The sequence below is a fragment of the Phytophthora sojae genome, assembly GCF_000149755.1.
Source record: "Phytophthora sojae unplaced genomic scaffold PHYSOscaffold_10, whole genome shotgun sequence".
NCBI lineage: Eukaryota > Oomycota > Peronosporomycetes > Peronosporales > Peronosporaceae > Phytophthora > Phytophthora sojae.
The window spans coordinates 476363-499554 of record NW_009258124.1 but is presented as its reverse complement, the minus strand read 5'-3'; the positions used below and the strand labels follow the sequence as shown (position 1 = coordinate 499554).

The 23192-nt window shown below is 52.3% G+C and overlaps 7 protein-coding genes across 7 annotated transcripts; 3 read left to right on the top strand and 4 right to left on the bottom strand.

Moving 5' to 3' along the window:
- Positions 1-126: 126 nt before the first annotated feature.
- On the bottom strand, positions 127-1086 carry PHYSODRAFT_525888 (hypothetical protein; the record flags this gene model as incomplete). The annotated part of the gene is made up of 2 exons (XM_009537079.1): positions 127-507; positions 658-1086. The coding sequence occupies 2 exons, from the start codon at positions 1084-1086 to the stop codon at positions 127-129; spliced, it is 810 nt and encodes a 269-aa protein (XP_009535374.1).
- Positions 1087-2466: 1380 nt separating this feature from the next.
- On the top strand, positions 2467-3120 carry PHYSODRAFT_246484 (hypothetical protein; the record flags this gene model as incomplete). Its single annotated transcript, XM_009537078.1, has 2 exons — positions 2467-2770; positions 2930-3120. 2 exons carry the CDS (start codon positions 2467-2469, stop codon positions 3118-3120), a joined length of 495 nt encoding a protein of 164 aa, XP_009535373.1.
- Positions 3121-5362: 2242 nt separating this feature from the next.
- On the bottom strand, positions 5363-6742 carry PHYSODRAFT_525490 (hypothetical protein; the record flags this gene model as incomplete). Its single annotated transcript, XM_009537077.1, has 2 exons — positions 5363-5951; positions 6261-6742. The coding sequence occupies 2 exons, from the start codon at positions 6740-6742 to the stop codon at positions 5363-5365; spliced, it is 1071 nt and encodes a 356-aa protein (XP_009535372.1).
- Positions 6743-9121: 2379 nt separating this feature from the next.
- PHYSODRAFT_339175 (hypothetical protein) lies at positions 9122-9655 on the bottom strand (the record flags this gene model as incomplete). Its single annotated transcript, XM_009537076.1, has 3 exons — positions 9122-9477; positions 9519-9555; positions 9593-9655. 3 exons carry the CDS (start codon positions 9653-9655, stop codon positions 9122-9124), a joined length of 456 nt encoding a protein of 151 aa, XP_009535371.1.
- A 2420-nt stretch (positions 9656-12075) lies between these two features.
- Positions 12076-13137, bottom strand: PHYSODRAFT_246483 (hypothetical protein; the record flags this gene model as incomplete). The annotated part of the gene is made up of 1 exon (XM_009537075.1): positions 12076-13137. One exon carries the CDS (start codon positions 13135-13137, stop codon positions 12076-12078), a length of 1062 nt encoding a protein of 353 aa, XP_009535370.1.
- Positions 13138-17159: 4022 nt separating this feature from the next.
- PHYSODRAFT_318690 (hypothetical protein) lies at positions 17160-20235 on the top strand (the record flags this gene model as incomplete). Its single annotated transcript, XM_009537074.1, has 2 exons — positions 17160-17501; positions 19777-20235. The coding sequence occupies 2 exons, from the start codon at positions 17160-17162 to the stop codon at positions 20233-20235; spliced, it is 801 nt and encodes a 266-aa protein (XP_009535369.1).
- An 866-nt stretch (positions 20236-21101) lies between these two features.
- Positions 21102-22103, top strand: PHYSODRAFT_525581 (hypothetical protein; the record flags this gene model as incomplete). Its single annotated transcript, XM_009537073.1, has 2 exons — positions 21102-21905; positions 21966-22103. The coding sequence occupies 2 exons, from the start codon at positions 21102-21104 to the stop codon at positions 22101-22103; spliced, it is 942 nt and encodes a 313-aa protein (XP_009535368.1).
- Between the last annotated feature and the right edge of the window lie 1089 nt (positions 22104-23192).

Below are 23192 nucleotides of genomic sequence, written 5' to 3'. Positions count from 1 at the left end.
AACATGCGCAGCGTATATGACAAGCCAAAATATACAAAGGAGAACAACCAACTTTGTTTTCGAAACATCATGTATTACATGTAACAATCTGAAGTGCATTCAGCAGCGCAGATTCAACCTGCCCACTCAAGCAGCCCCACTCCTTCTGTGCGGTGTCAAAGCGTTAATACCCTTCCAATTCTCCGCGAGGAAAACGAGATCCCGCACCCTGTCAGGTTTCAGCGAGCTTCGTTTGACAGTCAAAATATTCCCGCTCGTTGAAAAAGCTCGTTTGGATGGAACACTTGTCGCCACCGAACCCAGCCACTTCCTCGCCAGTCTACGCAAGTTGGGGTAGTTGGTGCCGTTCACTTGCCACCATGTGAAAGGAATGACTGTGCTTTTCACTCTTGCAATAGCTTCCAAATAGCGTGAGAACTCCTTCGTGCACTCCGTGGTTAAGTCCGAGGCCCCAGAAGGAACGATGTCCGGGCCGAACATGTGGTGATACATGAAGTTTCGATGCTCCTAAGCAGACACTTGAATAGGAGTTTGGCGTCGACACTCACTACCTTCAGCTGGCAAGCACACTCGAGCTAGCTCCACCATTGCCTCTACTAGCGCATTGCTAGCGCTTGGGGTGTCAGCAGGGCTCAAGTGCGACATCCATTTCCCGACGCGCGGATCCAAGAAGGCGACCCACCTAAGCTCGCTGTTCTCCACATCTTTAAATCGTGTCTCGTACAGCTCCAGCATTACTTTGCGGCATTCGTTCATCTTCGCCACCGTCTCAGGAACGTATGACTCTTCTCCAGCTTCTGCTGCAAAGGCACTGAAGAGATCCGTTCGCTCCAAGTGCTTACGAATTCCTGATAGTGCTGGAAGAACAAGCGGCATTGTAGGGTATGCCTGACCCCCCAGCGTTTCGGAAGCGACAGCAAATGGGCCTAGAAGCGTTTGAAGACACTTGATCGTAAGCCACTCCTCGGCTTTGGGGCGCCGCAACTTCTTTCCAACGCCCTTAAACTCCTTGCGGCCTCCAGGCTGCTTCAGATGCGCAAAAAACTTCACTAAAGCGGCCTCCAGTTCAATCGTTCGCTGCAACATTTTCCAGCAGCTATTCCATCGAGTGGCGCAGTCAACGATGGGCGTTTTGACTTCGTGTTCTATGACATTGAGATGCTGGACTTGAAGCGCACCCAGTCGGTGGTTACCCTTTGCCGATTTCCTGAAGTAGACAGCCAGTGTGCGAAAGCGCTGCACAACGGCGCGCACAGATTCTATTTCCGCGCGCCGCAACGACGCAATAGTGTCATCAAGATACTTCTCCATCTCCTCAATCGCCAGGTCCCGGATATCCTCAATTTGATTTCTATCCTCCTCAGTCAGTGCAGCTTCTTCTTCATGCTCAGGAACAACAACTCCACTGTTCTCAGCCGCATCTCCACGGCCCAAGCTGGTTCGTCAGCATCACCACTCTTTTTCTTCTTTTTGATCATCGCCCCACCGACAACCAGGTGAAGACAGTGAGCAACACAGGCCATGTGCTTGACCCCTAAAATATTGCCAGCGGCAACCATGTTCGAGCCGCCGTCTCTCAAAAGCACGACGCACTTCTGCTTCTGCAGCATCCAGGCCTCCATGATCTGCTCTAGAGCAAGCGCGATGACGGATCCTTCGTGGATGCCCGGCAGCTCGCGCACCTCCAGAGTCCAGTTTTGCGGCCGGAAATCATCATCCACATAATGAATCGTCAACGAGATGTAGCTTTCGGTGTTGCGAGTGGTCCAGATATCGCAGGTCATCGAGAAGAACCAGCAACCGGTTTCGATCGCGTCACGTACACGTCTACGATATGCTACCGCTAGGCATACGATCTCATGGCGCACCTTACTGCGATCCGGCAGGTCCACTTTGATGGCACAGACGTTCTCGGTAATGTAGCGAATGAACGCGATAAATCCTTCATCCTGGACAATAACCAAAGGCCGGAAATGCCGAGCGACCCACTCGGCAATCAGCTCATTCAGGCGGCTCTGTTGCTCCACCGTTATGGTACAAAGCTCCTTTTTTTTTTCTTTCGTTGGCAACTCTTTCAAACGCGCTCGCCAAGTTGCGGATTACAGGTTCCCCACCACAACTAGCCACTTGAGCAGCTTGGGCCACATATGTCTTCAACTCCACGGGGTGCTCCTGCTCGACATGCTTGGACATCTTGCACTTGCCAAGACGAAACGTCAGCGTTGCGGTGCACAACAAGCAATATGCCTCTTCAGCGTGCTCATTGTTCAGATCCTTGCGCTCGATGTGGTAGTTCTTGCCACTGCGCACGAGCCTCGCGAAATGCCAGATGTCTTTCCGCTTCTGGCGCTTCATAGTGTACAGCACCATCCCCGTGGCACCTTCAGCACGCACATGTAGCGCATTTACGTCGACCCAAGCTCTTTCGTTCGCGAGCATAGCTGCATATCGTGAGGGGTTGGCTCCATGGCGGGGCGGCTGTTGTCCAAACTGTTGCTGATCCTGCTGGCCGTGCTGGTGTCCACTCTGCTGCTGCCGGTGCTGTCGTTCGATCTCCTGTGGCTGTTGGTGATGCTGCTGTTGTCCAACCGACTGGCGCTCGTCCAGCTCACCATGTCGTTGCTGCCGGTGGTGTCCGGGCTATTGCAGATAGCCAAGCTGGAGCTGCTGCTCGTACAAAGCAAGCTGCTGCTGCTGCTGTCGGAGGCAAACCCCGTCGTCATGGGTACGCTGAGACTGGGCGCCTTCATTTGGGAAGCGCTATCTGAAAGTGAGTCTCATCGCGGTACTACCGCGGCAATATCGACCGCGGCGGAGGAGTTAAGAGGAGGTCCAGGGGGGTTGGAGGGATTCAGAAGGGGTAAGCTTGAACTCCCGGGCGTAGAGCGAAGAGGGGGTTCGCGAACGTTCAGAGGCTGAACGTTCACAGCACTATCGTCGACACCCTTCTCCCAGCCCAGCGTGAGCGGTCGCAGCTACGCAGTCAGAGGCCGATTAGCTCGCATAATGGTCCGCCACGAAGAGGCGGATTTCTACGACGGCGCGCCGTCCAGCTTGCGGAGCCCCATACTGAGCGCCGTCAAGTCGGCGAGGTGGTCGGTCGGCCATCGTGGATACTGAGACCAAGTCAACGTTGCAAGTGTCCCCACGACCCGGAGTCGATCTGAATCCAAGCGTAGTAGAAGACTGTTTCCGGCAGCGCGTTAGGCGCGCCGCACATGCGGCACACCAGTCGCTCCTTACTGTACTTATTAACTAGCGAAGCATCCCGGTCGCTGCGCTCATGTTGCTTTAGGGGTCGACCCCCAAAACTATGCTGACTGTGGGGACGTCGTTTTGGACGACGACCCCACTTGAGGAATTTGAGTACAAAGCCGCTTGCAAATTCTAGCGCTTTATTTCCCCTTTCACGCTCCCCGATTTGCTGGCTATTTTGCAAACAACATAAGTACCATTCATACGTTGTTATTAACGGTAGATTGATACACCTCACCTGTCGTTCGAATGCCAGTACACTTGTATTTTACTTACTTAGGTAAGTGTAATAGCAGAATGTGCACACTGGCACAACGAAAAGTGAATAAGGGGTTAACTTTCGATGTTTCAATTTCGTGGTGTGTTCATTTTCAGAGTGAAAATACGAGCGAATTATTCCAGTAACCTTTCGCGATCCATCTTGAAATTCTTCCTCCAGATGTCATCTGCACCCAGCCGCAATGGTCAATGTTGCTGCCGCGACTATGGCATGCACGGCTGTTCAAAACTGTTAGTCTGCACGCGTAGGTAGATAACCTCATGCACGTTGAGCGCAATAAGGAAACATATAAAATGAACGATAACTAGCTCAAAATAATGTAGTTGAGCCTGATATCGTACCATCACACATGCATGTAGGGTATCAAAGCAGAGCTGCGACGCCCGAGATCGACCCAACAGAACTGTAATTGAGTGGGCTAATGCATTTGCTTAGTCGAACATCTTTTCATGAGCAACGCAATGAATGAATTAACGCAGACTGGAAAGGAGCAAATAATCGGCGCCTATAGCGTCCAGGAAGGACTTGGAGCTATCTGATCTCTTCAAAGCGAAGTAGCAGGCGAGCTCGAACGGGCCAAACGAGAGCCATTGTTGCTACCAAGAAGCACCGACACGGACTCCGGCTCGTACACCCCAGCTCATCGTCCAGCTCGTCATCCGCGCATAGCCCTCAATGTAATTTAGAGAAGTTGCTGCTCGACAGTACCCGGTCATCAGCATGCAAAGCTGCTTGCTACTTGGCGTAGCGTTGGCGCTTCCTTGAGGCTCTGCTTGTTGATGCTTGGACTCTCTGTTGTGCGCTGGTCAAGCGATCCCGAAGGGCCGCAGACTTCTTACCAACGGCCGCAGAGCGACCCTTCTTACGACAGCATAAGGTTTGAAAGGCAAATAGGCTTAATAAAGGGTCCTAAGCGGGTCCAAATAAGGGTGAAATGTCACGTTTAAGTCTATTTCTGATGTCCTATATACTAACGGTCGAATTTGCTGTTTCATAACTTCGACCCTCTGGTTTTATGGCATCTATAGATAGTGACGTCGGTTCAGCTCAGATAAATCCGTTCCGATACCACCTTCCGATAAGAATCCAAATGTTGTTTAACCGAGGTATTTTTTTTCATTTTTTGGTCCAATGTGAGCGATTCTAAATTGTGACCCTAACCCATTAGCAGAATTAATGTAAAAAGTAAAGCGGAGTGTATATAAGAGACGTAAAAACTCCATAAAACGGAGTCTCATGATTTATTGGGGGGGGACTTCGTCCCCAATAACTGTTCATACCCCACATCTTTAAACAGAGACTAGCGCAGGTGTAATTTGGCTACGCGAACACGTAAATCATTGCATTGCATTGCCCCACATCTTGCTGAATGAGCGCTCGCAGCTCCGCACCTTGATTTGGGCATACCGGTAATTTCAAGGTGACCAGTATTTAACCGGTAGTGATGTCGAATTTTGTAGGACAACCTATAGCAACTTGTGGATTGTATAAATTGAACCTCTTGGTATAGAGGGACAAATGTCTCTTAAACCAAAGGAAAATTTGAGTTCGTTTTAAAGCGTACAGATGTCTCCCCTACCCCTGAGGGATCAACTCAATGTAAGTGGGCCTTCGTCCCCAATTACAGTACGACAATGGTCCTCATACTCAGCTTCTTGCACGAAAGTTGTGTTGTACTACTGCACCTGGTAATACAGGCGTACCACAAACCCCGCATCTAGTAATGCAGTTTCATCGACACATACGTACATTTTCATGTTTACGACTTCGTCTGCACATGGCTCTACGCTACGCAAAACAAAAAGAGGAATCGAGTCTCCAAAACATCTACATGCTCTTCTGAGGCGACACAGTGCCGGCATCGGTCTTGCCCTGGAAGGTGTTGAAATCGAAGCTGGTCTGCGAGCCCGTTCCCGTGTTTGCCTGGGTTCCAGTTCCGGTGTTTGTGTTACCCCAGCCGCCCTGCCAGTAGTTGTTCGTGCCTGTCTGGGTTCCGGTTCCGGTACCCCAGCCACCCTGCCAGTAGTTGTTCGTGCCTGTCTGGGTTCCGGTTCCGGTACCCCAGCCACCCTGCCAGTAGTTGTTGTTCCCTCCCGTGTTCGTCTGTTGCTGAGTTCCCGTGTTCGTCTGTGACTGAGTGCCCGTGTTCGTCTGTGACTGAGTGCCCGTGTTCGTCTGGGACTGGGTGCCCGTGTTCGTGGATCCCTGCTGCGTTTGAGCGCCAGTGTCTTGGCCTTCATCCTCACTTCCGCCTGCCACATCGTACTCGTCGCAGTCCGACTCGGATCCAGCGACATCGTACGAGCCGCAGTCAGACTCCTCGGCCGTCGTCGACGTTGACGGGGTGGTCCCGGTCGACGGAGATCCCCCCGTGGAAGGAGCCGTCGGGGTACCCGCAGAGGGGGTCGACGGGGTGCTCGCGGACTCGGAGGACGAATCCGTGGTTGAAGGCGGGGTGTTCGCAGACTTCGAGGAAGATTCCGTGGTTGAGGGGGCAGTTGTCGCCGATGGGGAGGAGTTTCCGGAGGAAGAAGTTTGTGGGGCCGAGGTGACCGTGGGGGTATCAGCCGTGGGGGTGCTAGCAGAAGACGAGTCTGTGGTCGTGCTGCCCGAGTCCTGAGTCGTAGCTCCGCCCCCACTGAGCGGGGCGCAGTTCACGTACACCTGCCACGTCGGGCCGTGCATTGCCATCCAGTAGAAGGTGAGCATCTTGGCCCCGGAACACTTGCTCGATTCGTACGGCATCTCGGCAGGAGCAGTCTTGAAGTTGGCCGCGCAGTTCTCGTCGTTGAAAACTCTCGTGTCATCGCACCAGGCCTCACAGGGGCCTTCGTGCGAAGACGTAAAGCCCTCCGAGTCCGAGTGCGACCACTCCAACTTAGCAGGAACGGGCTGGGCAGCTGCATCGGGTTCAGCAATACCGCAGGTGAGGGTAGCGCCAGTGACGGTGATCTTGGCCTTGTCGTCGATAAACTCCTTGAGAGACTTGTACTTGCTGGCCTCGAAAGCTTTGGTAAAGGAGGCCACGTTGTCCGCCGGTGCGGTGTTGAAGGTGCCCTTGAATCCCGACGAAGAAGCCTCGATCGTCGCGATAAACTGCGACTTGTCACCGGCCGCGCTGTCAAATGTTGCGGCCGGTTTCGTGAGCCATCCGTGGGCGTTGACGGCACTGACGCCCAGGGCCGAGATCAGCAGACACTTGAACATGGCTTTGTTTCCCAAGAGGAGCTAACCGAGATAGGCGAGGTAAATTGGCGAATGAATTGATTCGAACAGTCAAAACTCGGGGCCCACTCTCCACTGAAGAGTCTCCAGATTAAAGAGCATCGGGCTAGCACATTCCAGTTCACTCAAGTTGAACCGAGGACCTCTACCTTTCCTGCCGACTCGAGCAGAGCCGGTGGTTTGTCCTCGAAACCACACTGATCCTAGAGCCAAATGCCGGCACGTCAGGGTACTGTAATGTTATCTACCTCTGGCGACACATGCTCGTGAAACCTCGGCTCAGGGTCGGGCAGAACAGATTCCGGAGCGGTATCTGGATCTGCAGAAGTCCTTTACTGAGCAAGGCCGGGGCCGCCAGCGCAACGTGAATTCGACTACAAAAACTGAAAAAAAATGTATTCCGTCGAGGTTGCCTAAGTCTCGCTAAAAATAATCCGCAAAAGTATTCATAACAACCGCCGTTCAAAGGTTGACAGTATTGCATCTCAAATGTCCCCAGTATTTGCACTTCTCCGAGTCGTAAGCGGCGACTACGTGCGGATAACGGAAATTGAGAGCTTGCGCTTAAGTCAAGGGGTTGCTACCAGGCATCCTTCGAATCTGTTCGGTATCGGTGGAGTATACAAACTTCCTATGAAAGGCAGAGGACTGGGGGGATTTGCTCGTGAAATCTTGGCACATCTCTGCAAGCCGGAGGTAAGGGGGGGGGCATAGCAGGTGCCCAGATGATTAAAGTGCGTGCAAGTTGCAACGCAACCTTCGAGGCGCATTGCAAAGGATGAAAGGCTCGGCAAAGGCTTTTCATGCGACAGCCACGATCAGAATGAACCACGAGTGCAGACTCTAGTACATGTACAGGTTGGTACTCATCCAGGTTTATAGCTACTGTTACGAAAGAACCAGAACCCAACGCACCTGGAGAGCGGATTCTGGGTGAGAGTCTCACTGAGACCGTCAGAACCGACACGAGCACGCCGACACACGTAAGACCTTTCATGTCGTCGAAACCAGCAGCTGGCGAGGAAGCTGATCTGCAGAAGTTGGTCTGCAGAAGCGCGGAAGCGACCTTTACCCAAGCTCCCAGCATGTACAATATTGTAGAGTGGTTGCATTCTGGTGGTTGATGCGAGAAAGAAGGGTGTAGCCGCCAGGATGTGCTCGAATATTCCGCATCAAAGAGCCCAACTCGAACTTGCATCCATTTGCAGAGTGTGATCTGCTAACTACCCAGCGTACCTTGGGCAGTCCTGTTGGATGCTCCCCTGCTTGATATCCAGGTTGGTTGAAGCAGTCCAAAGCACCCCGCCACCCGTTTTTCAGTAATAAGTGCCTCAAGCTTTACCACCAGAACAGAACAGACAAATGACCACTCCCTCCAACCTTTACATGACGTAAGATCCCCATTACATGTGCACTTCAGCGTCATGCGTAGATGGTACGCACGCTAAAGATGGTTTGTTTCCATCACGAACAGCAAACCGGGTAAAGCAGGCGGATTTTTCTCTTCGTGTGTTTGTTTTACTTGTCTGCTACATCGTACAGTACCGAGGACATTTAGGGATGTTCAGAAGCCAAGTGTGAGTATAGTTTGATACATTCTTTTCATTTTGAAGCGCGAGAACTGCTTGAACTTATACTACAGTATAAAGTATGTTCTGTTGTACGTAGTACCGGTAAGATTAGTCGGAGTTTTAGTGATTAGTTTGGTTTTACCAACTCGAACACGATTGTTCTTCCATACTGGTCGGTTTAGATGGCGCATTGCCAGGTGGATGCAGCGTCTGCGAAAGTAAGCGTAGGAGAAGCACCATTGCTGCCTTTACTAACGCTTACCTTCAGTGGTAGGACGAATACTACAAAATCACATCCATATCAACAACAATCAGTTCTCGCAGTACTAAAAGCGGTTACGTATTAGACTGCATGGTTCTTGTATAGCGGTACAAAAACCTCCACGCTGCAAATGAGGGGCTTCGCTCCGAGAAAAAATGAACAACATTTTCTATGGAGCCAATCATCTAATGTCTGCGGACAGATTTGAAATGTTGTAGATCAAGAATGAAGACAACCTCGTTTAACTACTGTAGATTTTGAGATAATACAAGCCTTTTTTTCGAGCAGTTAAGCTGTGCGGGGCTGTCCATACAGCTCGTACAGCTCTTCTGTAGCTTTCCTCCTAGTAGTAATATTGTACAGGCCTATTAAAATAAGCCGGAAATATTAAAATAATGACGTTCTACCCAGCTTTACCTCGCACACAACTCATTGTGTTGTTACTCAATGTTACGTAAAAGTGGTAAAAACAGTATTCTTTCTAACGCTACACTCGCGTAAAAAGAAGCACGGAAGAGCGGCCAACACTTACTGCGGCGACACCGTGCCCACACTGGTCGGGTCCTCGAACGAGTTGAAGTTGATGTTCGACTGCGTGCCGCCCTGGGAGAACTGGGAGGTGTCCGTGTTTCCGCCCGTGTTGGTGCCCCAGTTGTTGGTCGACGTGCCAGTGCCTCCACCTTGGTTCCACATGTCGTCACCCGGATTCCACGTGTTGGATGAACCACCCGTGGTCGGGGTGACAGTGTTGCCTCCTTGATTCCACGTGTTGTCCCCGCCTTGGTTTTGGGTCCACGTGTTGCCGCCATCTTGGTTGTACGTGTTGGACGAACCTCCCTGCGTGGTGCCGCTGCCTCCGCCTTGGTTCCACGTGTTGCCGCCCTCTTGATTGTACGTGTTGCCACCGTATTGTTGGTAGAACGACCGGTGTTCTCTTCTTCGGCCATCTCGAGGGAGCCGCACTCCGAGTCATCAGTTCTGGTAGCTTTCGCCGCTCACTGCAGCGATGGCCAGCACCGCCACGACAGCGGACACAAGTAGATTCTTCTTGAAGGAAACCATCCTGGCGAGTTTCAGCGCGTAGTTGTTGTCTGCGGTTCTCGATCGAAGCAAATTTGTGAATGAAAATGGATGGACAGCCAATCCGCGCACCGAACGGCTGTACGGATGTGCGCCGCGCCCTCTTCGAACAGCGCAGTGCTAACTAGATGAAGAGCCGATCATGTGATCGGCAAAGCTCTCCTTTGCGTCATGTTCGACTATCCCATTTTCAATACAGGACCCACCGTTCCAGATACATTTGGGAGATGATCGGAATCGTGGTGCCGTTCTAGCATTTACTCCATTGTACAATTGCCCTGAAGTGGTTGTGTCCACGCGCACTTGGGATAGGTTGTTTGTGCCTCTACTGTAGTGTACAGCTTCGCGACAATTGGATCGCAGTGCCTTTTGCGTAGGACGGAGAGGGAGTTGAAGTTAAAACAGATGAAAACACGTCAATTCCTTTCCACCTGAGCTACTGTAGCTTCCATCTATCACGATCCGATGCGTCAGAGCTCACCCGCGTACTTAAGTATTGGTTTGTTTGAAGGGGGGAAGTAGGAATCGTCACGAAACGTGAGCCGATGACAGCACCTGAGATATGTCGTAATATCACTCACAGCAATTCCCCTTTTCAGCAGTCGCTTTCTGGATGAAACCAAGCTTAATACTTGCCGTTGACGTGAACTAGCCGAGCGCTGCCGCTCCGCGGCGGGGATTTTTAGTTAGTTGGCGCTTCACTCGCTATGCTCGCTCCGCTACTGGAGCAGGCTGCCTACGCTTCACTACGGCAGTGGCGGACCCGTTCCGCTCGCCTCGTCGGCTCGCTGCACTACTCTCACTGTCAGGTTAGTACTACAGAGGCTGGGGCGGGTCCTGCGGCCCCGCAATATCGTATGAGGGGGTCGCCTTCGCCACGGTGCCGCCTTCGCTGCGCTCGGCAGCTACTCGTACTTAGTAGGATCCGTACTTAGTGAATAAGCGTGACGATTTTGTGACGGACGGACAGCGCGTCTTTCTGATTGATTCTTAGGATTTTGAACGAAAGAGTTGATTTCCAACACTGGAATTTCACCATTGAAGGCAGCGATACTCCTCTGGTTGCCCCACTTTTTCGTATTCCTTTCCCTTTTTCGAGTGTTGTGCATGTGACGTAGTGGGGATGCCTGGTAGCAGTTTTTCTTGGCTTTGGCCAACATTGAATTCCTAGAGTGTGTGCGCCTGGAAGCCTTTATGTACCCTGAGGGCTGTTCAGTTTCATTTAAACTAAAAGGTGAAGGCCGACGTTGAGTATTACTACAGGGAGAACATGCAGATACAACTTGTTCGCAAGCAAATTATGCGTGCGTGGGGTGAATTTCGCGTTATGAAAAACGTTGCGGAGGAGGCAATAATTAAGATGCCCGGACCAGGGGGCCGTAAAGTCTACACTTTACTCACACGAGTTCAAACCACTCCACTACAAATAGTATAATATGGCAAGGATGGAGAAAACTGCAAGAGCAAAGGAAATCAACGTACCTATTTTAACAAACAACGAATCAACAGCTCAACCACGTTTTTATGTGTGCCACGTGTATTTCGGTACCACTAGAATCCTTTTGCTATCCTCGTTTGCTTTATCTTCTGCACTCACTCGAGCGTCAACGCTGGATCCCCATCATTACGGTCAGACAACAACAAAAGCTCTGAAATAAAACTGCATCTGACGCTTGCTGCTCCATCGTACAGTAACTTACCTCTAAACTTACCAACTTATTTTTTCCTTTGATCGGATGATTGTGGCTATGTTTTAGTATGCATCGCAAGGTTGTACATTGTTTGAACCCACTAGCGAACCACTAAAAGCAACCGAGAGAGCGCATCAACGCAAAAGGCGTGGGTATAACCACGACCTTTACTCTCGCTCTAGAGTGCTTGACGCCAAGATGAAGTGACCCTGTCGTACCGAAATTAAGTTGAAGAGCTCTTTTTGCGTGCTGTCCGTACATGCGTGTAAGCTTCTCCTCTGTTTTGTCGGCGGTAGTTCATATCAAGTGCTCACACGACAGGAACGCTGACTCCGCTATCGCACCCGATCGCTCAGGGCGAGTCCAGGCTTTTGAGAAGATTGAAAAGTCAGCATTTCACTACACAACTACGGCGACAAACAGCTTCAACAGCGCTGTAAGTACCCCTTCTGAATGATCACTGACTCACATATCATACACTGCTGCGCTCTAGTAAATTCTACACAGGACAGTACCACCAGCGTGCGACCCATTCGAGCATCAAACACACCATATTCCGCTCAAGCACTCCAAGCGAACGATGCAGAAGACAACAGAAAGATGAACGATACTGTACACTGACGCACATTCAACGTTTATCGCGCGCTCAGTGGCGCTTGGTCTTTCGTCACGTTTTACGCTACTCTCACGTAAAAAAGGAAGGGAAGCACTCTATTGCGGCGACACGGTGCCGGCGTTGGCGTCCGTGCCCTGGAACGTGCTGAAGTCGATGTTCGACTTGAAGCCGCTGTAGTCCTGCTTGTCGCCGTTATCCTCTGCCATCTCCAGCGAGCCACACTCCGAGTCCTCGGCCATCTCGAGGGAGCCGCACTCCGAGTCATCCTCGGCCATCTGCAGCGAGCCGCACTCGGAATCATCCTCCGCCATCGCCAGAGATCCACACTCCGAGTCAGCTTCGCCGCCGATCTCCGGGTTCGCCTCACCAGCTACCTCCGGGTCCGACTCGCCACCAATATCCCCCTGGGTCTGCTGCTGCACGCTCGTGTCAGCAGCATTCTCGGTGTTTCCGCCGTCGTCCTTGTTCTCCTCCTTATTTTCGTCCTTGCTCTCATCCTTCTTCGAGCTCTCCGAGTTCTCATCCTTGTTCTCATCCTTCTTGGAGCTCTCCGAGTTCTGGTCGTCAATTTGCTTCGAGCCTTCGGTGTTTCCAGTGTTCGATCCACCGCTCCAGTTGTTGGTGGAGCCGCCCGAGTTCCAAGTGTTGGCGGAGCTACCGGCGCTCCAGTAGTTGTTGGAGGGGCCTCCAGTGTTGGTGCTCGGGGCCTGCGTCCAAGTGTTGGTGTCGCCGCCCGAGTTCCAAGTGTTGGCGGAGCTACCGGCGCTCCAGTAGTTGTTGGAGGAGCCTCCAGTGTTGGTGCTCGGGGCCTGCGTCCAAGTGTTGGTGTCGCCGCCCGAGCTGGGAGGTGTGTTAGCGTTCGAGCCGTCGTCGCTCTCGGCCATCTCGAGGGATCCGCACTCTGAGTCGTCCTCGGCCATTTCAAGCGATCCGCACTCCGAGTCGTCCTCAGCCATTTCAAGGGATCCGCACTCCGAGTCGTCGGCCATTTCCTCCTCCGCGACCTCCTGGGCCTGCAGTCGCAGCATTCGCTTGGCCTGGTACGCCGAGTTGGTCGACACGGCGGCGGTGCTGTATCCTTCCGCGCTCGCTACGGCCGTGGCCAGGGCCACCGCCACGGCGGACACGAACAGACTTTTCTTGAAGGGGGCCATCATAATTCTCGCTCAATCTCTCGCAAGGCAACACAAAGACAGTAACTTGGGATGAACTGGAGTAAGTTGGCGAATGAACCACGCCGAGTCTTTAGCGATTCGTGCCCCATAACTTGCGGGATTAATGCGATGCGGGCAAATCCCTCGTTCAATTATCTCGGCGCTCGCTTCGCGGCCAGCCTTTCCCGACCCTGCATAGTGAACGTCACACAAATAGCCGCGACCATGCGATACCGGGGCAGGAGCGGAATTCCTGATGGGAGCAGGATGAACCTGAGGCTGGGAGTCCCGACCGACGCGCCTCTTGTCGAACAGCAAAGGCACTTGCAAAAATACACCCGTTCGTACGGACCACCTGGTGCAGGAAAGTCCTTTACACATTTGCTACATGTAATGTAATGGACGGATAGGGCTACAGTCCAGGTACTGTAGGAGATTGACGGCGTAAAGAGCAACACAACCAACAACCAACTTCATCACGGTGAGCCATTCCCGACTCGAGTCCAGAGGCAACACCGACGGAATGCATTCCTGTGAATATATTCTTCAAAATTGAAAAATAATATACTATTTCCAATCTCTTAGCTGCAAGGTGCGTTGAGGCAGATCACTAATGAAGTGATGTCTCTTACAGTCTGTAGCCTACATGTGGTCAACAGGAATTTCGCGTTGCCCTCGGTGTAGAGGTGCCGAAGAAGGAGGCCGGCTCACGGACTTTCCGTTGACCCCAAAAGACTGCTTGCATACAAAACTGAAGTAAAACGACATCAAAGCGTCAACCGACAAGCATGGACGGGCATTTGTGGACATTTGTACAGCCCACGATCGACCACTGCTGGATCACGAACAGCGACATCCGTTGAAGATTGGATAAACCTTGGCAGATGACAGTGCTGGAGCGAGCTTTCGGACCCATTAGCAGACACTCTAGAGAAAACAATTGACCCACCGTTCGCGTGCCTACATAATGCGCTGTGCGGTCGTTGCTGCCATTGCATGCTTAGGTGTTAATAAATACTAAAAACTTGCCACGCAGAGAAGAATGCGGTCGTGTACATCGAGGCTGAGGATCAAAACGAAAAGAACGTGTGGTTGTAGAAGGATTGAAAGCCAGGCACCGATACAAACCGTTGTGTGCTTGCCAAGTAATACTGCTTGGCGGAACATCCAACGAAGTCAAATCGCGTTGGTATCCCAGCCGGACATTGGACTTGGTCTGCTGAACGACAGCCAAGCGCCCAAAGTGCAGGAGCTCGTCAACTTTCCAAAGGTGCTGCTACACACGGCTGTCAACTCAACACGTTTTCCATAACATTGCTGGCGACAAGCCCACTCGTCGAGGTACTTCAAGCACAAAGGCAGATTGTATATCGTTTGGCCCAAGGACCCAGTGCGCACACAAGTATTTGCTTATTGTTGCGTCGCGCACCGTTCTCTATGTGGTACATGCCTGTGACTGAACTCAGAAGACTGACAGATAACTCTTCTGGCGATGTGACGAGAGCAAGAGAGGGCTGCGAGCAGCGCTTTGTGTGGAAAAGGTAGTATCCATGCAGGCGTGCTCTGTAAAGTCACTGTCAGCTGCGTAAGCCCTTTTCGTCCAGCCACAGACTCCGCGAATATTACAGTAGCCGCAAACCAATCCTAGTAACAGGAGCATATCATCGCAGGATCACGAGTCGTAAGCGTTTTCTAGGCTCCTCCGGCAATGTTGGGCAAAAATTAACCGCGGAATGGTTAGACTACGTGTAACCGTTCCGGACCTCTGGACTGGTCCAGAGCATCGAGAAGTGCCCACATGGAGCTCAGCGACCAACCGAGACACCGTCAAGTAGCTGCTGATAAATAGGAAATACCCATCATTTTAAGAGTTTTGGCGGCCAAAGTCAAATAAAGTTTTTACCAACGTCCTGGCTCCTTCGTGCTTCGATGTACAATCCAACCTTTAATACTGTCTAGATGACGAAATACCACCGATTCTGCTTACCATGTACACAATACAGTTTTTTGTTTCGTTTTTGAATTGAGGATCAGTATTGTCACTGACGTACACAGTGCCTCGTGTTGCGTCGTCCACGAAGCAAATCTTCGCCATTTTTTTCTTAGCAATTGTGAGGTAAGACGCACTGCATGTGAATCGTACTTCCCAGCGAAGGCAGTCTCATGGTGACGCTAGTGTAAGAGTTACAGTATGTTACGGTTAACGCCTCGGGGTACTCTCTTCACTGTGGAGAAGTTGCAAGCTACCTTGGAGACACCTGCGTCGTCGCCAGGTTGTTCTACTTACTAACTTGTTAATATTAAGTGCAGCCAGTACCTAGCGTCTATGACGCTAAACTTATAATGCTACCTATGCTTAGTTTATCAAAATACTGCTGCTTGAATACAAAAGTCGAAGAGACTTCTTGATATTCCGGCTAAATTACAGGCAGACGAGAAGGCCCAGCGAGAGTGGAGGGTGGAGGGGGGTCTCACTGGACTGCCCACCCCGCGGCACATGCGCCAAGTTGTTGAGTGAGTGACTCGTCAAGCTACAGCACCGTTTCCATACAATATAGTATACTTGTTTACTACAAAGGTTACGTCGCCAAAACGACAGCCAGAGGCCAACGCATGAAAGATAATATTTTAAGGGACAAATAGTCAACAACCACGTGATAACGTTAAGTACATATATATAATAGAACATCAGATCACTCTACTAAAATGTACTGAATGTGCTAGAGTTGGCTGTTGAAGTCATAACTCTGGTATGTTTTTAAACCTGTGCTCAACAAAGGCAAGTGTGAACGGCGACTCCGACATTTCTGAATTCATTTGAGATGGTATATAAGTTTTAGCATCCTCCACTTGGTACTTATAAGCCAAGTTTAAGCAATATCATTACGGCCGCATGATACAATCGTTTAGGGTGCGGCATGCAAAACCAAGCGTCATCGACGGTACTGAAGTATCCACTACTCACCATATCTAAGGAACGTCACAGTGCCTCAATATGAAACCGAATCACTGGAGAGCAGTTCATGTATTAAAGGAAAGATGCTACCGCACACATTTGTAAAAGTCAAACTCGGCTGTACACATTAAAAACGTCGCCCCTGCATAGTACCTGTGACTCTTCCCTTCTAGTGCTACAGTAACTATTTTACTAAATCAGCAGCTAGGGGTTGCAAACTGCCGCCGCCCAGTTGCAACTTGCAAGGCATTTGTGTCTCGTCATCGGCCATTACGTTCCGGCTGATTCGTCAAAGGATTTGCCATGTACATGTACATACTAGACACTCTTACATGTACTTGGACCAAAGACTGCAAAAGAAGTGCCACCTTACCCAAACAATGCAGCACGCCACGAGCTCACGTCGCCATTGAATAGACCGAAACAACAGCTGATGGCTGGCACACCAGTGCCACCTGCGTTCGCACCGACACGGCACGATGCACACGAGCCCTGATCTACAGTTGCTGGTCGGTGCAGTAGATCAGATGAACACTGCTCCAAGTACAGCCGGATTGCAGTAAATCCCCGATCTCAGTCACTATGTACTGTACTGCCCCATGAAGCGTGAAATCTGGGCGTGCTAAAATATCTCGACATTTTGAGTGAAGCCCGCACACACATTGTCGCAGTGAATCCTAACATGTTATCTGGTCTCGCTGTCCGCTGCACGAAAAGAAAGGCAAAAATGTAAGAGAAGCGGGGTTCCATTGGACGTTTTCTCTAGGTGCGCGCCAGCTGTGATCGGCGGAACCAGCTGGCCAATCGAGATCGCGGATTCCAGGATGCACCGCAACTGCCCCAACGTCACCAGCTATGAGCGAGCGATCAAGAAGCTTCGCGTGCTCGTTTCCAGCGCCCGCGGCCCCTCCTTCCCCAGCAGGGCGGGGTCGCTGACACGCTGCCCCTCTGGACTCGGTGGCTGGTCAAGTGTCCGTCCCTCCCGGTCATCTTGTTCATTCCTGAATTCGCCGCCTTTGCAGCACGAGCTCGCCACCTCCACGCGCTAGCACCCCTCTGACAGCGAACCATGGTCGCCACACTCCTCAAGACTGCTGCCGTTGCTGCCGCCGTGCTGGCGGCCACCACCGAGGCGCACAACAAGATGACGCTGCCGCTGCCGACGTGGCCCGACGGGTTCTACAACCAGAACAGCCCGTCCGGCACCATCGACCCCACCAACGTGCTGCCTGTCCCGAGCGGAATGTCGTACAACACGGACCCAGCTTCCAACACGAAGGCGTACTGGACGGCGTTCAACGCCAGCAAGTACACGTCGCTCAAGGAGCTGGCGTGGGACACGCAGACATTGGCGGACTCGGCTTCGAACGAGTGCGGCTTCTCCCTCATCGACGGTCGTCGGCGCCGTAAAGTAGCACTAAGTTCTTTGAGTTGCGCGTGAGTTGCGCTTTCTATGACGGCAATGTTTTTGGGACACCTTGAGGCGAGCCAGACCCAGCGTGTCCAAAGGGCTTGCATCTTCTTTTTCGATTTAAGTTGCTGCATGTTGCGAGAAGATCGCTCAACAGTTGCGGGAAGATCGCCATATCCTGAACAGTCGCATATCAAAGAAAAGATTCAACGGCTCACATGGTCGCTGCTGGGAAGAGGAAGGCGGGGACCGCTCCGGAGACGGGGGTGGAGGAGAAGAGGCCCGCACGAGGTCCACAGCAGCATCCGCGCGGACGCCAAGGTGCTGCGGCACGAGAAGGGGCTGCAGCGCGGCAAGCCCGACATCAAGGCCATCACCGCCAAGAACGGCTCCAAGCCGCGCACAGTCTCCTTGGTGATGCAGCGCGAGAAGCGGGGAGAGCCCTCCCCGGAGCGCTATGGTCGCCCCGTGTTCCCGCAGAACACGCCCGCCGCCATCGCCCAGGCGCTCAGCCAGCTGACGTCCGAGCGAGGCTGAGCATCAGAAAGATTGCTAAGATTATTAACGTCAAGAAGTCCACGCTCCATAGGAAGTGGGCCGAGGCCGAGGCGTTCCTCGTGAAGGAGACCGTCACAAAGTTCAGGAAGGCCGACAAGGTCCAGCGCGCGGCCTTGCTGGCCAAGGTGAAAGACAAGGAGGTGGTCTCGGCCTGCTTCGCCTTCTACGCTATCACGGACTTGGAATTTGTATTAGTGATCATCGAGCTACACAAGTTGGGGATTCCTGTACGAGTGCTGATTGACAAGTTCTGGGTGCGCTGCTGCCCGTACGCCATCGCGTGCGTGAAGCTCATGATTAACGCCGCAGTGCCCGTGCACCACCGTCGCCACTGCATGCACTACAAGCTGATCACCCTGCTGTTTCCGAACGCTCTCTTCGCCTCCGCCGGTAGTCCGAATCTCACTGGGCGTGGGTTCTCTACAAACGACGAGATTCTGGTACAAACCGACGGCCCAGGATGTAAGTGGTCTTTTTGCTAAGTGATATTTAGAACGGTACTAATTGTTTTTTGTTGCATCAGCTTTTGAGGCGCAGGCCCTTTTTGATTGGCTGTGGAATGACAGCGATGTGACCGACCCGGAGAAGGACCTGAAGCCCAAGGAGAAGGGCAACCCCTTCTCCAGCGAGCCCACGACGGGCGATGCCCCCGTCTCGACCACGAACACGCAGGAGACGCAGGAGACGCAGAGCGCCGAGACCGGCACGCAGGACACCAGCACTGAGATCACGCAGGGCGCGAACACCGAGGCCACACAGGAGACACAGGCGGGCGAGCCGGAGACGGAGACGAACGAAAATGCAGACCCGAACCCGGAGCTTGGCCTCGAGGACACGCAGGATACAGACCCCGCTCGGCTATCCTTTGTCCGTCTTCTAGAGGAGGCGCAGAGTGCTGATCCACGTCGGAAGAAGCGCAAAATTCAGAAGTGCGCGTTCTCCGGTTGCAATAAAAAACGCGTGCGTGGGGTTTTGTATTGGACACGGTGGGGGCAAACGATGCGAGCACCCTGGTTGTGAGAAGGGCGCTCAGAGAGGGGGGGGTTGTACCGGACATGGTGGCGGATATCGGTGCCACCACCGTGAATGCTCGAAGTTTGCTCTCAAAGGGGGGTTCTGCGTAAGTCATGGCGGTGGTAGACGATGTAATCACCCTGGCTGTACGTCAAGTGCCTTGTCAGGCAAGGAGGTTTGCTTTCGACATGGAGGGGGCGGAAAAACCTGCAATCACGCCGGCTGTACAAAGACCCCCAAAGTAAGGGCCTCTGCAAGAGTCATGGCGGTGGCAGACAATGTAAGCATCATGACTGTACGAATTACGATCGGGGCGGGGGATTCTGTGCCCGACATGGAGGCGGGAAAAGATGCAGCAAGCCTGACTGCAACAGAATAATTCAAGCGCGAGGGTTATGCGGTCATCATGGAGGTGGGCCACATTGTCAACACCCTGGCTGCACGAAGTTTCCCGAGAGCAAGGGTCTCTGCAGGAGCCACGGCGGCGGGACACCATGCAGCGAACCCGGCTGCACTATGTCTGCCCATGGCGGGGATTTTTGCAAACGACACGGGGGAGGGCCTCGATGCCAGCACCCTGGCTGTACAACTGGCGCTCAACTGGGAGGTCTCTGCAGGAAACATGGAGGCGGTAAGCGCTGCGAAAATCCTGGCTGTAACAGGTATCCTACTAGAGCAAGCGGAAGGTTTTGCTCGAATCAAGGGGGGTGATATCGAGGACTGGAATGCTGCCGTCGACTACCCCGACACGCCTGCCAATCTTCCCTACGACAACTCCAAGTGCGAGGGCGCAGCTGTCCTGACCAGCTACTGGATTGCTCTCCACACGACGCCCTGGCAAGTGTACACCAACTGCGCTCCCTTGACCGGAGCGTCGGCGTCCTCCAACTCGAGCACCGCGGAGAGCACGACGAAAACTCCGGCCGTTACCACGGCCACTCCTACTGCGGCTACCAAGACTACGGCTCCGACTGCAACGACGGCTACTCCCACCGAAGATACCACCACCCAGACGACCGCTTCGACGGAGGCTAGCGCGGAAGACGAGTCCGAAACGGGTGACGAGGCCAGCACGGATGAAGAAGCTGCCGAGACGGAGGCTCCTGCCACGACCACCGCTCCGTCGACGGACAAGTGCTCGGTTCGTCGTCGTCGCCACTAAGTATGCCTCTACCTCATCAACCGTCCGTGTGTCGCTGACATTTATTAGTCAGTAGGTTTGGTGCAGTGCCGTGTGTACGTCAATGTTTTTTGTCTTTTTTCTTAGAGCGAAACGGAATACAAATTTGAATTCCATTTTGCATTGAAATCGAGACTTGTGCCAAAGCCACGTGCGAGTTGGTGGTGCGGTTCGACTAACCCGGATCGATATGCCTTGAATCGTTTAGTAGCGAGGCTTCAGTGATTAACGGAAGTCGTGCATTTCCACCCGCAGATACGAAAGGCACGCGGCTACATGTAGTAGCTATAAGCTTCGGACACCAAAGAACCGCTGGAACGCACAGGCATGGTCACTGTGGCTCCAATGGGCAGGACTCCTGCCACCGCGATGCATTTTCACATTTACAACAAAGAGTTGACGAAGCTGGGAGTACCGTACCGTACCACAGCACATCTTGCAATCCATCCCCGCCAGCAAGCGGGAACCACCGCGATCCCTTTGCCGGGTACACGTTACTCCGGCTCGGTGCATTTAACTCCTCCCCGTTGCAAACTACAGGGTATTGCACCGGTGGTCGGGACCAGAGAGAGAGGAATAGAGGTGGTGCCTCGACGGTTTATGGGAGATTCGGGGGCGGACAGGCTCCCGAACTCCGATAAATTTAGGTGAGATCTCCGAACTCCGGCCGCAGCCCCGGAGGGCGCAGCCGTTTTCCCTTTATTTACCGAGAACTTGTAGCTGAGGAGTTCGCAGTAGGCATGGCCTAGTCAGCAGCGCGCAATGATAACAAGGCAGCAGTGGTCGAGGCGGTTGGACGGCGCTCATTCCCTCCCCGTCTAGTTTATCCTGAGGAAAAGGTGGATGACATGCAGTTGTCGCGGCTGTTTTCACGTCCGTTGTTCGTGTGGATCCCGGAGTATCGAGGAGGCAAAGGTCTGCCGTCGTGCATCAGCCGAGACTGCAACTGCAATCCGAAGGTGAAAGACTATTGCCGTCGTGTGGTGGAATCTGTGGAGTGCAAGTGCGACCTGGTATTTGTGAAGTGTAGGTGCGCTGTAACAGGATCATATTTTTCCCATTGTGAGCTCGGATTACTTTGCACAATGGTCCGATATGACTTTCACTTTCCATTTGTTCTGAGCCAAAAGCGAGTGTTCTCGAACTCACTCATGGAGATGGTTCATGACGGTATTACCGCGCAGGATGGGTTGCAACGTACCATGGCCAATATGGAGCGTAGGCGCAAACAGCGCTACTACAAGCTTTTGGGTCTGTTTTCCAGTGGTATCAAGCGAAACCACGAGCGTTGCTTCACCTATCTGGCCCCCACTCCAATATCAGAGGATCAGTATGCAGATCAAAACAAAGTTGTTGACAATCACACGCTTACGACGGCATGGCTCCACGCTACAGAGCTGTACGGGTCGCTGTGTGAAAAAGTGATGAAAGACTGTGTTGTAAGGAGGGTCATGAGAATGGATCACTCTGTCAAGTTCTGCAAGCGGCTAAAGCTGTGGAAGGCCAAGGGGCAACGTGAATCTCTCAAAGATGCGAAAATGCTTTTGCTGTTCCAGAATGAAATTGGGCAGATTATTGGGCGGCGGCCGACCAGGTCTGAAAACAAGGAAGAAACACGAGCCTTGCTTCAACATGTGAAGTCGCAGTTTCGTGTGCCTTGTGGGGATGACCTGGATCATGTAGTTGTGTCGGATAACGCGTCGGCTGTCAAGAAAATGGTCACAGAAGTGATTGGTAGCGAGGTGGTCACAAAACAGGACCCCTTTCACGTGATAACTCGCATCACTGAAAAAATAAAGGCACCGGTCACCAGCAAACGAATTTCAAAGGAACTCTCCCGTGCGATCTAAAATGTGGATCGTGAATTGCGCCCTACTGCTGAAATGGCTCTTCAATTTCAAACTGTAGTCAGCGGTGTTTTGCGCTCAAGTGTATCGTGCAGCCTGAAAGATTGGAAAGGGTCGTGTCAGAGTAATTTGGAGCAGATTCAGCGTGGCGAGTTGTACGTGGGCTCAAACACTAACGAGGAAGGCGGTCATCGAGTTCACGTGGTATCTACTAGCCAACTTGAGGGCTTTCACTCTTCCTCAAAAAACCTGCTTACCAGAAATGTATCCATTGATGTTGGCTTGCGGATCTTAGATTGGTTTATCGTCAAGCATAATTTGTCTATCGGTGCTAAGTTCGGGCGCAATCCCCCATGAATGGCGTTGATTTGATGTCGGTGGGCCATACTGCATTACTCTGTGGAACGATGGTCCCTACTTCGCCTCAGATGGAGTATGTGATGCAGCTTTTCTCTTCGCCGCTTGTACCCCCACGGAGACCGAGCGGGACTTTGACTTTGACTCCTGAGCACAGGTATTTCTAAGTGCAAGAGTGAACACAACATATCTCGAAGGGAATCTTAATCGCTCCCGGCAACACCGCTCAACAGTAGCGGAACTGCTGTTGAAAAGTGCCGTTACTCCAATCGGCCAAGCTGAAGCGTGACGAGTTTTTTAACTCTATTCGACTGGCAAGTACCGAGTGTGAAGGCGACCAGGGCTTCTCTACGGAGGAACACGAGCTGCTCAGGCAGCTGCGCAGCGAGCAGGCTGCTAGTAAGCGTGAATGGTGCACGTGTGAAATGATAACAACGATGACGTTCAATATTGTTGTTTGCAACAACACGAACCCTAAAATACGGCTACAACAGCGGAGCTATGCTACGATGGTCTCAAAAATTAAATCACTTGATGCTGATCCTGAAAGTACAAGCTCCGCCCGAAAACAAGCAAAATCATTCCATTTTGATCCTCAAGAAGCTGTTTCCCTGGTTTTGCGTTCACCGATAGACTGCGAGGCTGATTTGATGCGCGATGTCTTCAAGATTCTGCGAAAGTTCAAGGCCGGCACAGCTCGTAAACGATTATCCCACCGTATCTACGACTTTGCAA